The 15,827-nt window shown below is 30.2% G+C and overlaps 1 protein-coding gene across 1 annotated transcript; it reads left to right on the top strand.

Annotated features, from left to right (window-relative positions):
- Positions 1-433: 433 nt before the first annotated feature.
- LOC135929196 (RNA polymerase II-associated factor 1 homolog) lies at positions 434-14,680 on the top strand. The gene is made up of 11 exons (XM_065465751.1): positions 434-551; positions 593-685; positions 806-927; positions 6,696-6,930; positions 7,234-7,345; positions 7,520-7,743; positions 11,558-11,674; positions 12,338-12,511; positions 12,698-12,806; positions 13,922-14,030; positions 14,377-14,680. Exons 1-11 carry the CDS (start codon positions 475-477, stop codon positions 14,571-14,573), a joined length of 1,569 nt encoding a protein of 522 aa, XP_065321823.1. The 5' UTR covers positions 434-474; the 3' UTR covers positions 14,574-14,680.
- Positions 14,681-15,827: the final 1,147 nt, after the last annotated feature.

The raw sequence follows: 15,827 nt of genomic DNA, 5'->3' as shown, positions 1-15,827 counted from the left end.
GTGTACTAGAAATAGTTATTAGTTCTATAAATTTATGCTTGATATTTTTAAAAAACAATAATATTTCTTAAAAAAATTTTATTATCCCCCCCCCCCAGACCAAATTCCTGCGTACGCGTCTGAATAAGGGTGACAAGATTATATCTACATAAATATACAAGATAAGTGTTATTGATTCTATTTGAGGATATGCCTGAAAAATATAATAAATAATATATTTAAATATTCCCAATTACTAGTCTATGTTTAATTAAATGTAACCATTTCAACTTCAAAGGGATTCTAAGTGTACAGTTATAATTATAAGTGCGGAATAGAGTAAATAATGTATCTAATTGTATTATCCCTCTAATTTCAAGTATGGGATAACATATTTAATAATTCTAATTGTATGATTAAATATCTGTTTTTTTCCAAAAATAAAACGATTGGCATTTTAACAACAATCGACGGTTTGAAGTTTAATATTTTTTAATGGCTCCTACCATCCAATCATCTGCCACAGATCTCAATGATAGGAAACGAGATATTAGATCCTTGAATGAAAAAAAGTAAATAAATATGACACGGATTCATAATTTTTGGGGAATAGATCGGATTTATTGATAAATATCAGGTATACAAACACACTACCTGACGTTCCCTTTGAACCAAAACTTCTGAAATATCCATTTGACTCAAAAAGGTTGAATTATATATATACACGGCAATTATTTTATATTAGTATGTAATTTATATTAGACTAATATAAATAATTAAAATACTTTTTGATTTTTGTTACTGTTATTTATTTTATAATATTTAGGTATATAAACTATACTCCAACTGCTTTGGAAAAAAATTATAAATTTGACATAATCACAGACCATGATTTGGGTGTTCATATTGATTTGATAGATCCTGATACCTACAAAATAGATGAAAATGGTATGTATTGTTTATGAAATATTTTAATATTATTTGATAGTTTACTATTATAGGATTATTAGCTTATTTTAACTTCTCTTATTTACTTAAAAATTATATATTATTCTTTTTATTGCCTTGTATATATACTATTACCCCAAAAGTTCACTCATCCTTGCTTTTTTTTAAAGCTTACTACAATAATTATTACACTCAAAATTAATTATTAGTTTAAAAAAAAATTAAAATCTTTTTAATGATTTTGCATATAATATGTATGTACCCACTATGATATGAAAACCCAGCTCAGATTTTTTTATAATGGCCTTACATAAGTTTTAAAAACTTATTATTATTAACTTTTGTAAATTGTGTCAAAGGGAAATTGAAAACGTGAGCAGTAAAGATTTACCAATTAGTAATTGAGTTTATACTGAGCGTAATAATTTTTTTGTTGATGAGTGATGTAGCCCTAATGCAGTGTGAGCATGTTATTACTTTAAAAAAAATAACAGGGGGGCTTGATTAAATTAGACAACAAATAGAAAAGAATTTATGTTTTATTCATGAATATGAGACATTTTTTAAAATTTATTTTATAATAGTTTATATCGAAAGTATTTCATATAAAATACATTATCTATATTATATAAAATAGCTCTTTAGAAGTTTATATTAAAAATAGAAATTTATTTTAAATTATATATAAACCTCCTTTTTTTTTATAATGCATTCATTTTTTTATAAAAATGAAATATTTTATTATGATATTATTTATCACAGTAAATTAAAAAAAATTTTTTTATTTAATAATATTAACCACACATTTCTTTGATTGATTGCTGACCTGTGATTTGTCAGCCACTGATAAATATAATATAAATTCACAATTGAATAGCATTCAACTCATCAAAAAGATCCCTAATTATTGTACTTTTTATAAATAATAACTATTGGTGAAAAATATAAAATGCAATAGCATTTAACAAAAAGATGCTATATGATAATACTTTCAAATAAATTTGAATAAATATGATGGAATTAAAATATTAGAATAAAAAAAATATATTAATCACATTGACATAATTCTAACAAAATTAATTTTGATTTACAAAATATATATTTTAAAATTTTAATATTTTTAAAAAATTTCACGGGTGAATAATAAGCCCATTTGTATTTGGTATTTAATATATTTCTCTGCAACTATGTTGTCATTGATAATATTTTCACCATTGTTGCCGAGACACCATAACATTTCTGTTAACTAGGTATTCCTCTACAGGATATCTTATAAATTTACCCCAATTTGAAATTTTTGCATCTCACAAACAACACATTCTCTCTGCAGATAATTATATTCTGCAGATAATTATAATTATCCTGGCCATTTGATACCTCTTTACTCATACAACTTATAAACGTGTTAAACAATTAAATATTATATAAAGATACTAACCTATAAAAAAACTCCCCAACATCACCCACAATATGAGATTGGTTGTAAAAATTTATTTCAATACACCACTTTTTATCTTGGAATAACAGTCAATTAGTTTGAAATTGAACTGTTTAGAAGTGTTATATCTTCCAGTTCCTATTTGTGGGCAGGAAAAGTTCACCAATTATCTTTGATATTATTGCATCCGTAATAATTTCCTCATCTCAATTTGATAATTAACCCTGATCCTGTAGGCCTACATATCATTCCTCTCTCAATATACTTTTAATAGCTATTGTTGGATCTTAACCAAATGTATCTGTCCAAAATATAAATATTAAATAATTTTATATATTATACCCCTTCCCCTTGACATGGTTTATTTTAGCATCCTCCTTTCTAATTTCCAATCCCAGGATTTTAGCTTGATCAAAAATAATTAACTTTCTCCTCTGACTTTTATTCCACAGGTCATTTCTTCAAAGAGTGCTTCTTTTTAATGGAAATATAATAATTAAAAATATATTTTCCCTTTCTGCTAACTGCATTTGAATTCCTTCTCCAACTGTAGTTTTAAGAAGCCTACAAACTTAATTTGTTTAATATTATTTTATGAATTAGTAACTGTATATACTACCTTTCTTAAATCATCCATAGTTTCACAATGTACAATTTTTTTTTTTACTGTATCTTTACCATTAAAAAAAGTTATATTGGTATAATTATAAATTAATGCTTTTGTTTCCCCTCTATATAGTGCTTTAAATTACTTATATTAGCCTTAATATGTAAAAATTTTTCCTGTTGAAGACGATAATTCTACATTGCCTAAATATGTATAAATATTTTGTCAAAAAATTATAATTTTAACTATTAACAATTTTATATGGACCTACTCAAGGCTGCAACATTTTCCCTCCTTTCCTGTCAGCCCGTCGATTATTCCACACAAGCACTTTATCATTTATATGATAAAGTGCATTCTTAGCAGCATTATGAGTTTTATAATCTCGTTGCTGCTTAAGCTGAGCCTTTACAATATTTTTTGCTGCAGTCTTGAATATGCCTTTCATATTGTCTGCCCTTCTTTGGAAATTGCATTCATAATCTGTATCAGAAAGATCATCAAGATCTGTATCTGGTTCTCTATCATCCTTAAATATAATTTTACACAAATAGTGATATATATCATACCTCACAGGGCAGTAAATCTTTCCTGCCATACATCATCTCATATGGCGTAAATTTTGAGGATTCATGCCTTGATGTATTGTAGGCAAATACAATACCAGGGAGAACTCCAGGCCAATCTTTCTGATTGCCTTTTTGTACAACTTCAAAAGTTAATTTTGAAGAGTACGATTGGCTCTCTCTACCATGCCATTAGCCTGAGGATGGTAGGCACTTGTCACTCTCTGCTGGGTTCCCACGAGTTTGTGATATTCATTGCTCACTTGGTTTACTAACTCGAATCCCTGATTAATTTGGATCTATAAATATGAAAAATATCATTATGTTATTGGAAATATTTCATCAACCTTGACTCTGCCATGCCTGCATAACAGTGAATATAAAAAGAGGGTCACTGAATGGACTGTCTTATCCTTTAAAGGCTGTTGCTTCGATATATTTTGGAAAAAATAATCAACAGCAACTGCAATATATTTGTATCCATCAATGCTCTCTGGCAATGAACACAGATCTACCCCCATTTGTATCCATATTCTAGACGGAATAGGAATAGACTGCATTTCCAAACTTATTTTGTCAAATCGAGAATTGGATTTTGACATAGATCACCTGATTTGACAAAGTCAATGACATCTTCTCGCATTCATTGCCACCACCACTAAAATGATAAATTATTATACACTATCACTATATATGATTGAAATGCTATCTTGTTTTCTATTCATTGCCAGAGAGCATTGATGGATACAAATATATTGCAGTTGCTGTTGATTATTTTTTCCAAAATATATCGAAGCAACAGCCTTTAAAGGATAAGACAGTCCATTCAGTGACCCTCTTTTTATATTCACTGTTATGCAGGCATGGCAGAGTCAAGGTTGATGAAATATTTACAATAACATAATGATATTTTTCATATTTATAGATCCAAATTAATCCAGGGATTCGAGTTAGTAAACCAAGTGAGCAATGAATATCACAAACTCGTGGGAACCCAGCAGAGAGTGACAAGTGCCTACCATCCTCAGGCTAATGGCATGGTAGAGAGAGCCAATCGTACTCTTCAAAATTCACTTTTGAAGTGTACAAAAAGGCAATCAGAAATATTGGCCTGGAGTTCTCCCTGGTATTGTACCTGCCTACAATACATCAAGGCATGAATCTTAAAAATTCACACCATATGAGATGGTGTATGTCAGGAAGACTTAACTGCCCTGTGAGGTATGATATATATCGCTATTTGTATAAAATTAATATATATAATAAATAATTACTTTTAATTATTTAAGGATGATAGAGAACCGGATACAGATCTTGATGATCTTTCTGACATAGACTTTGAAAGACAATTACCAAAGAAGGGCAGACAATATGAAAGACATATTCAAGACTGCAACAAAAAATATTGTAAAGGTTCAGCTTAAGCAGCAACGAGATTATACAACTCATAATGCTGCTAAGAATGCACTTTATCATATAAATGATAAAGTGCTTGTGTGGAATAATCGTCCAGCTGACAGGAAAGGAGAGAAAATGTGGCCATGGGTAGGCCCATAAACAATTGCTAAAATTGTTAATAGTTAAAATTAATAATTTTTTAACAAAATATTTTTATACATATTTAGGCAATGTAGAATTACCGTAAGCAGGATAAATTTTACATATCGAGGCTAATCTAAGTAATTTAAAAAGATTATTATAGAGGGGGGAAACAAAGGTATTATTTTTTAATGGTAAAGATACCGTCAAAAAAAACGACAAAAAAATTGTACATTGTAAAACTATAGATGGTATTCTTCAAGATATTGGACAGTTAATTTATAAAATAATGATAAACAAATAAGTTAAGTTTGTAGACTTCTTATAACTAATAGTTTGGAGAAGGAATTAGGCAATTCAAATGCAGTTGGCAAATAGGGGAATATATACTTTTAATGATTACATTTCCGTTTAGAGGAAGCAATATTTGAAGAAATGACCTGTGGGAATACAAGTCGGAGGAGAAAGTTTCATTTTTTGAAAATCGGAAAAAAATATTGAGAAGGAGGAACTTAAAATAAAAGTTATCTGCATCGGGCCTAATTTTTCAAGCCCGGCCCGAAATTTTTTTTATAAAGTTTTGCCTGGCCTGGCTTATTTAAATATAGAAATTAATTTTTATAATAAACTCAAAATAAACGATATATGTTATTTGGCGTCTACTTTCTATAAATAAAATCACATATTTTTTTATTTTACATAAAAAATTCTACATAAAATTGATAAATTTAGATATTATTTTAAAAAATTTCTAAGACCCGTCCCGGCCCTAATTTTCTTAAAAAATATTAGTTCGGGCCAGGCCTTCTTTTGCAGATCTCTTACACACAACAGCTTATATAAAAAAGTAAAATAATTATATTTAATGATTACATTAATAATTTTTATAGCTCATGGGAATTATCAGAGTTGTTAAAAGATACTTTTAAAATGGATCTAGATACAGATACATCGTCTAAAATAATATCTAGATACAGATATTTTAATCAAAAATCTATCTAGATACAGATACCACATTTTTATATCTAGATACAGGATCGAGATACTTTAACATCTCTGGAAATTATGATATCGCAAAAAAAGATTTGCTAATTAAATATATAGGGGCAAGCCCCTTTTTTGTTTTGTTTAGAATTTCGACGTTTCATATTGAAAAAAAAACGCTTTCAATTTACACGTAGCTCCGTTTGCGTTTTTTTAATATTTATTTGCGTTTTGAAACGCTGCGTTGAAACGTTCAATTTTTTGTGCGCACTATTATACGCTTATATTTTAGTTGTTTAGGTAGGCCAACTGCTCAAATCAATTTATTTTTTTTTGTGTGTGCTTGTAAAAAAAATCATTTATATAAATATTTCGTGATTTTTATGCGTTTAATAAAAAATCTTTTCATGATTTAAATCACAATTTTTATTTTTTAAAATCTTTCACCTTTTTTGTTGATTTTCAAAAGGTTTTTTATTCCATTTTTTTACGTAAATGAACTCTGATTTCGTAAATTTGAATAATAAAATTAATTTTTGTTGAAAATAAAATTTTGACCTTCAGCCGTACTCCAAAAAGCTTAAATGACACACTTCAATAAAACTTTTTTTTCCCTCCTCCCGCGAATAAATAGCCCAGCTTGACATTCGGGACGAGTCCCTCTTGCTCGAGGACGACCTCAACGCTTCCAACGCGCTTTCCAGCATTTCCAATCCCTCCAATTCGCACAATGCCACCAGCACCGGAAATAACGCCGACTTGGCCAGGGCGGCGAGGCACGCCAAGGCGGTACCGTGGCTCAGGAGAACCGAATACATTTCCACGGAATACAACCGATTCACCCCCAGCTCCGACAAGGCCGAGAGCAAGTAATTTAATAAACTTTATTTCCAACCCGTTATTTGACAATTCCTCATTTCTTCAAAGAATTGTCTAAAAAGGTTGCGTACACGCCACCTACTTCCTCTTCCTCATCATGTATCATTTTTTGGTTGGTTTTTAACTTTGTTTCGAAGGCACATTAAAGGGGGAGGGAACGCGAAAGTAGTTGAAATTGATTTACAGCTGACTGGACGTATATTTAAATTGTAATACTAAACTAAATTACTACGACACGTACATACGTTTTATAAATTTCTTATCCGCCATTTTCACCCTGGGTAAACAAATAGGATCGGTTACCGTATCAATAAACTCATGAAAGACGACGACGAAGACCTGTACAAGGACAGGGATTCTCAAATCAAGGCCATCGACGCCACCTTTCAATCCGTCAAAAAGAAGGTTCAACATTATCTCTACCAATTACAGGGACCTGAACCATTATAACGGTTTATAATGTTTTAACGGTTCACTCTGGGCCCCTAACATATTTTTTGTATGATTGTTTATCTTTACATGCCAATTGGTGGGTTAATTAAGGGAAAAACCTTCTATATGCTAATATTACTTCTTAAGGCAACAAAACATTATAGCAAACCCAATGTTCACGCTATAGAAGAACTCGCCTTATTTCCCGATTTTTCTTTGTGGAAGCATCCTTGCGCCCAGGTCTTGTTCGATTCCGATCCGTACACGTCATCGATTAACCAAATCGGTTCCGCCATAACTCGTGGCGCGAATATCAACGTCCCGCCGTCACACACTCACAAGGAGAAAATCATGTCTCAAGCCATGATAAGGTTTTGTTAGCGCGAATTACACTATTTTTCTTCTTCCTTATAATTAAACGTATAAATGTTCTATCTCATATCACAAAGATCCACGAGGAAGCAAATATATTATCAAAACCTATATTATCTTATAACCCATTAAATTATCACGTGATTTTTTCTTTTTCTATCAAAGTAGAAAATCACATGATTTTTTTACAGATGATTAATGAAACGAGATTTAAAAGTTTAAAATTTATTCGAATAAATTAAATATTCGGATGGTTCCAATTAGCCCTAAAACATACACTCGAAAAGTAGGAATAAAAAGAATTCTTGGGTGATTTAGCATTCCTTTAACAAGCTTTCCTTTTTTTTTAATTTCCAATAGTTTTTATTTATATTCATAGTTAAAAATTATAATTTCTAAATTTATAATTATATAATTAAAAATAAAATTCAATAATTGAGTCCCCAAAATGGAACCATAATTGTGTCTAAAAATTTCAATTTGATATTTTAACGAATATAAAGAAATTCTCTGAGTTCATTTGTAATAAGCCGTATTTTATTTCCCAGATTTTTTTAAAAAACTTAAATGTTGATGGCGAAAAATTCCCCTTCGTGCCGGCCTTCTTAATTTCTGTCTATATTATTAGATTGATAATTATGTTTGAGGTGAATGACTATAAGTGATTTACTGAGGGCCCAAGGTAGGGTTGTCACTATCAGGTCTTAAGCCATCTACTTGAGATATGTTTTTGATTCAAAATTGTTCATAATGTGAGCAGCTGGTAGGCTTTTATTTATTACATGGTTTACTGCTGTGTAGCGTTGGTGTCGCCCTTGACTAAATTTACAAGTAAGGGTGATTTGCATTTGATGCAAGCACGAGGCTGTACAATGTCACAACCCAAACGTAAACCAATGATTACTCTCAATTGTTCATCTGATAAGAGATTACCAAGGTTACGACTAGGGAGTGATTCTAACCATTCATGACCACCAAGTCTATCAGATAATTGAAGGAGTTGAATGCAATCTAAAGGTGGATTGATTGATATATCTGTTTGGTATTTCGAGATTAGGTGTGAAAATTTTTTTGTGTGTGATGATTGATAGTAAGTCAGTGTTAATGGGTATATTTGCCTTCCAATTGGCAATTGCGTCATCTAATAAACGATCGGTAGGGCATATGAAGCCAGAAATCATTGTTTGATAATCTAGATGATGTGAATGATGATAAGGATAAAAGATTGAGTGGCAAAAAATCGAAACCGCCAATTTTAGAAGGTAGCTGAGCAAGTCACCAATTGGATGAGCTTAAATTTATGTTTTAAAATTTTTTCTAGAAATAATTTAAATTTATCCTGAATTATAGATATGAATTCGTTGTTTTTGAAAAAAGATGATGATCGGAAAATGTGCAAAAATTTAGGTATATAAAGGCTTTTGCTTATTAAAAATAAAGATTGGTGTGCTGGTAGGAGACATAGGATGTGCTCCATGCTGTAAAAGCTTTTAAAAATCTTATGGAGGAAATCTTCTGACTTGGTCGCATTAGATAATGGGGACCCAAGTAGGGTTGAACTATCGGGAGCAATGATTTTGTAGCCTTCCGACCTTCGTGGCTTTTTGTTTAAAAGACATAATTTTGTTTTATTTGTGTTGTTGAGTACCAGGCTGATAGCTTGGGAATTGATTTCCGGGTGTTTTAAGGCGCTAAGTACATTAGCTGAGGGGCCACAGATGGTCCCATCATCTAAATACCAGAGATTAAGATCTAGGTCCAAATTTTTTTTGATTTGGTAGATGAGATGATGAATTCCCAAATAAAAAAGAAGAGGTCCTAATGGATCCCCTTGTTGGATGCCTTCTTGGGATAAAATCTGGAAAGATCCTTATGTCAGGGGCGTCTGAAAGCCATATGAGGATTCAATGAATTTAGAGTAACAGGAAAAAAGTTTCATGGAAGAATTTTAAAAAAGAGGTACGATGTAGGCTTATCGAAGCCATTTTTACAAAATAATTGCTCCCGATAGTTTAACCCTACTTGGGTCTTCATTGGCTAATGCTACCAAGTCAAAAGATTTCCTTCATAACATTTTTTAAAAACTTTTACAGCTTGGACCACATTCTATGCCACCTACCGGCACACCAAAGTTTATTTTTAATACGCAAATGCCTATATATATATACCTAAATCTTTAACAAACTTATAATTTAAAATTTCTTAGATTTCAAGTAATTTTTTTTTTTGATTTCTGATTTATAGAAAGAGTTTGAGCGTTTCCATCATTAAATTATAAACGAAATACAAATAAGATAAATGTTAACTTTATGATAGTGCTGTAAACATTTCTAAAAAAAATCGAACGCGTTCAACATTCGCCTTCCAAAAAAATGCAACGCGTTTCACGTATGTTTCTTCTATGAATTAATATATTAATTTATTATAAATAAAAACTTTTTATATATTTTTCTTTAAACAATATATTAGCCATATTTTAAAATTAATAGTTTTATTTTTGATACTTATAAAATACAATAAAATAAATTTATTCCTATTAGTTTTTAATATATATAAACTTGTATATTTATCATATAAAATTTAATTATTTTGTAAAAATATTATAAATTTATACTTTGAATTGTTTGTTCAACAGATAAAAAAAAATCCTCCATAAAAATATATAAAAATAATAGTGATTTTAGATTATAATATAATTTTAAAGAATCACACTAAAAAATATATTATCTCTAAAAGTCTATTTTATAATCTATATTATAACATTTAATGATTACTTTATATATCTGAGAGATCCTGCAGAAGTGCCATTTGCCCAGCCAAGCTCGGGTTTTATACTTTCAGGCCCGGTTCGGGTATATTTTTAGGTCCGGTCCTGGTCTTATATTTTCGGGCCCCACCCGGAGTTTTTTTAAAATAAATTTTTCGGCTTGCTAAGATTTAAAAAAAAATATATTACATTTATTTTTTAATATTTATAGCTAATAAGTGAGTGGCAATTATAAATACAGAACCTGGCCCTGCTTTAAAAAAATAAAATAAAAAGAATGTTAAAATACGACCCAACCCATGGTTAGGGCCAGGCTGGCAGGCGGGTCTCTGATATATCTTTACGATGATAATTTAATGAGCTCTATGAAATGCGACAATCTAAATTAATTGTTAACGGGCTACTTATAGTTATATTATATATAAAATAATAAATATTACAAATCAAGTGTGAAACTGACTGATATTACACTTTTTGGACACATTTTACATTTGGTAAGGATAAAATTGGTTTGTTGAATATAGGATGCTGCTGCAAAGTATTCATTATATTTGGGCCATGGTAAAATTCAGAATCAGATGATTATGATGATGTAATGACATCCATGCTTATGCTAATCGATAAATATGAATAATCATAATCATATTTGAATTAATAAACTATACTATAAGACATAAATAGTAGCCGGCTAAAAAAAATAATTAAAATGTGATAAAGGAAAAACAGCTGATTACAAAACAACCCTTTTTTTATTAAAATAAAATTTGAATTAATATTATAAATTAATATTTCTTATTTTCAAATGAATACAATAAGTATAACAACTAAAAATACCACAAATGATTCCATTTTGTTGCTTCCAACTTAAGAGTTATTTTAAAATAAGATTATTTTCCCCACCTCAATTCTTACTCAATCATTCCATGACACATGTAAACCATGAGAAACAATATCGGGATAAAAAGGATTAGGGTTTGTTTTAACACCTCGAGGAACTCAAATCATTTAATCTGATATTTTGTAAATTTAAAAATAATTAAAATCAGGGGTATGATGGACGAAAGTGGTAATCAATTTGTCGCCTATTTCTTGCCGACCGACAAAACGTTGCAAAAGTTTGACAATGATCTCGAAGAAAATGTCGATTTTACTCCTGAAGAAGTGTTAGTAACTATTTATATAAAAACCCATCATGGCCCATAGAATCGGGGTTTACACTCTACGCCCTAAAATAAATTAATGATTTAAGACTAAATTCTTGATGGACACTAGGATGTCACGACATTTGACAACTCTTCATTTAACTTAACCTTTATGATTTTAAAAAGTGCTAATCAAAAAAAAGTAGCATTGATAATTATATATTATTTTGGGGATTCATTATGCTAACAACAATGACATATATAATACCTAGACTAACGATTCATTCATTAAAGTGCATTTTAAGCGTCGTTAAAAGCAAATCAGCTGGACCCGCCATTTTGGTAACATATATGGTAATTATTCTCATGTTAAAAACTACTATTAAATTGATAACTTGTTGCTTCCTTATTATCTTGATGATCCGGTAATTCTTTAATAAAGTTTGCATCAGATATATGAATAAATTAGGCCTCCCGTTTAAAATTTTAATAATGATTAGTGTAACCAAGATGACGTCTCCATCTGATTTGCAGATGTACACTAAATGAATGAATCGTCAGTCTAGGTATTATGTATGTCATTGGCCAACAAGAAAAATATTGCTTTCTTATTAGTACGACCCAAACTGTGATATACATTTTTAAAGAAAATTAATATATTTCATATTTCAACGTTTTTTAAAGCTATTATTACCAAATGGCCCGAGAATACAATTGGAATGTCAAGAACAAATCGTCTAAGGGTTACGAGGAAAATTACTTTTTAGTGTTTCGACCCACCGAGCCGAATAGCTTTGACGAACATGGCGATAGTATGGAACGTAAAACCGTCGCTTATTATAACGAATTAGAAACTAGGTATCAACACACACATATATATATATTCGAATCAATCAATCAAAGCACTCATCTAATTTATCTAACAAAATGAATTTAACTATATTTGTATGATCGATACCTTTTTTGAATATGGCTGACCCATAACCATAATTCATCCTCCATAAAAATAAATTTGATATTTATTAATTCTTTATTTTTAACAAGGGTGAGATTAAGTAAAAGAAGGCTGGTACAAGGTCAACAAAGTCAAGTTAACAGAACCAAACTAGCCGTTAGGTATAGGCCCTTTAACGAAACAGAAATCGCGTCCCAGGTAATTAATTATTATTTATTTTTGGCGCTTTTATTTTTATTTATCCCAATTCGCCTAATTATTTGTCCCCTTTTTTCGTTCTTATCGCCATGAGCTTTTCCCAGTTATTAGATTATGAAGTAAATTGAAATTAAATGCCATTTAGATTTGTAAAAACTAAACAGGCTAACCTAAAATCTGGCTAAAACAATTATACAAATCAAACTCGTTTACCAAAGGATTTAAACATTTTTGTTATGTCATTAGGCACGGTGCTCTCCTCTGTAACAACCTCATCCTTCCATCTGTTGTGATTTAATTTTCACATGGATGCTATCTTATATATTTAATCCCCTTTTAATTGAATTTTCTTTGCTTTATAGAGGGAAAATGGGGTAAAAAAAATCAGATTTTCATCCACGTCGATTTTAAAATTCTTCCACGCAAATCAAATCCAACTTGTTTTCGATATATTCTTAATTTCTTCTGACGACAAACATCCTCAGTTGTCGGGAACTTTAGTATTAAAAAATGGTTGAAATTTGATGGAGCATTATTTTTTAAAAAAAATATTTACTTGAATGATTTTAAATAACAAATTGAAATTTTTTTATAATCATCCTGCCTATTCCTTAAAAAAATGAGGGTATAGGCGGGCGGGCAACATCTAATATTTGGCATCATAAGGATTCGACAGTTGGATGACTGTATGACAGTTAAAAACAATATTTGGAGTTATTACCAGGGTTGCCAGATCTCCCGCTTTTGTGGGTAATTTCCCGTTTTTACTTTTTACGCCAAAACAGGTCATCCGTTTATTTACGCTTTTATCCCGATTTTCCTAAATTTTATTAATTTTTTTTAAAAATATAAAATAACTTATCCTGAAACTTACGCTACCATTTAATTTTAATTCAATTATACATTTAAAAAGCATTTTCCCTTTTTTCAGACTTTTCAAGAAATAGATAAGATTTGAAAAATTATATTTATCATTGCGATTCATACAATTATAAAAATTCATTTTAAAGGTACAATTTTTCATTGCAGTATTCGAATAGTTGTTCATTAAACATACGAATAGGATAGCTAATGCGTGATATTTTTAATATATCTTTCCCTTTTAAAATAAAAAGAGTAATCGATTTTCGCAAATTATACCGCATGAAGGGGGCGAATCAAAGGCGGAGGGCGATTCCGATCAAAAATCGGATTCGGAACCGGAAATACAAAACGAGAAACAAGGTTAAAGCTCTTCCCCCTTTTTTCTCTCTCTCTTTCCTTAAATTATTTACAAATTTTTATATAATTATTTTATTGATTTTTCTTTTCTATTCTTTTTCCAATTCTCTCAAAGTGGGACTAACTCGAGTCTTTATGAAAACTTAATTCTGAAACCCGAACATGACCTTATATTTTAAATTATTAGAAACGATTTATTATCACCTGATTTCAAAGTTATGCGAATGATTTCGACATAACTTATCACATTTTTTCTTAAAATGAATTAAACTTTCAACCTATACCGGTCCTGACCCTAGTGACCAAGACCTTAACCCTGATGATTTATTAATAATAATTTTTTTTCTAGTACAAGATCAAACTGACGAGGAAGGACAACAGGAACAAACTGAAGATAATTCGATATCACCACCAGCTCAATCTTCTGACGAGAGTGCCGGGAGCCCAAAAAGGATCATTAGAAATACGAATGGGAATAAGAACGAGAATAACGAGGAAAATGAAATTTTCGGAAGCTCCGATGATAGTTATGAAGATGGAGATTGAAATTGTGAAAATTGATTTGGGACGTTTTTGTTAAAATATTTTAATATCATCTGTTTTATTTATATTTAAAAAAAATGTATATACCATGCCCGTTTTATATATGTAAATAAATTATCGAATATTTAATAAATAATAATTATATATCGATTAATAATAATTAAAAAAAAGTTTTTGGGAATGTCATTTTAATGGGACCCGTGATTGTTCATAAGTGTCAATCGTTCAAATATTCTTCTTCTTCTCCCTTTAATGGCGATCTCCAGGTTTACCCAGGTTGGCCAATTTTCCCTCTGATTTAATCATTAGGAAATTTTGTAGCAAGGTTTTTTGCAATACGATGCCCTTCCTGACATCAACCCCTCTAGGTGGTTTTTACATCCCGTCGAAGAGACGGTGATCTTATTCTAGACACAGACCACAGGAAACATTTTAGAGCTCCATTAGGCGCCAAAAGACGTTGTCACTCCTTCGCCAAGATGAGGTTAACGATAGGATTTTGGGAGAGCGTTAGAGGCATTGATTAATATTATTTTATTCGATGAATAGTAGTAATTAGGAGTGTGATCCCATTATCATTCATTTTTAAGTCCGGGGCCAGTCGATATTTTTAGATTCGTCCAATTGACTGAAATTGTAACGTATATTACTAGTGTTGTTAACGTAGGTCGTGTGAGTAACTTTAACAGTTATATTTTGAAAATGTCACTTTGGCCTGTAAATGGTTACACTGATAATTATTTGCAGGCTCAACGCCATTATAGTTTTTTTTAAATTTCCTTGGCCCCACCCACATGCCAAGCTTTTGCAGATCTCTGGTATACATTATTATATAAATGAATTGATTATACACTAAGTTTTTCGCATTGAATTTTTTTAAAATAGAAATATAATAATCTTCTTCTCTCCGTTTAATGGCGATTTCCAGGTTTACCCAGCATGGCCAGTTTTCTCTCTGATTTAATCATTAATAAATTTTGGAGCAAGGTTCTTACAATCGGATGCCCTCCTGACAATGTCTAATATTTTACTTTGAAAAAAATTAACTATCATAAAACCGATATTACTAATAAAAGAAAGTGCATTACTTTTCTATTTCTTCTTACTTTTTAGAAATTTTTATTATGGAATTAACTTTATTCACGAAGAATACACATAAGATTCACCTCGAATTCAAAATTAAAAAAAATGAGAATAGAATTCAATTATTTTCATTATTCCCTATTTGATTCTTCTTTTCGAATCGAATAATTATAT

Source organism: Gordionus sp. m RMFG-2023, chromosome 4 (genome assembly GCF_954871325.1).
Source record: "Gordionus sp. m RMFG-2023 chromosome 4, tfGorSpeb1-WG-v2, whole genome shotgun sequence".
Taxonomy (NCBI): Eukaryota; Metazoa; Nematomorpha; class Gordioida; order Chordodea; family Parachordodidae; genus Gordionus; species Gordionus sp. m RMFG-2023.
The sequence above is the reverse complement of the archived record's forward strand: the minus strand, read 5'-3'. Positions and strand labels throughout refer to the sequence as shown.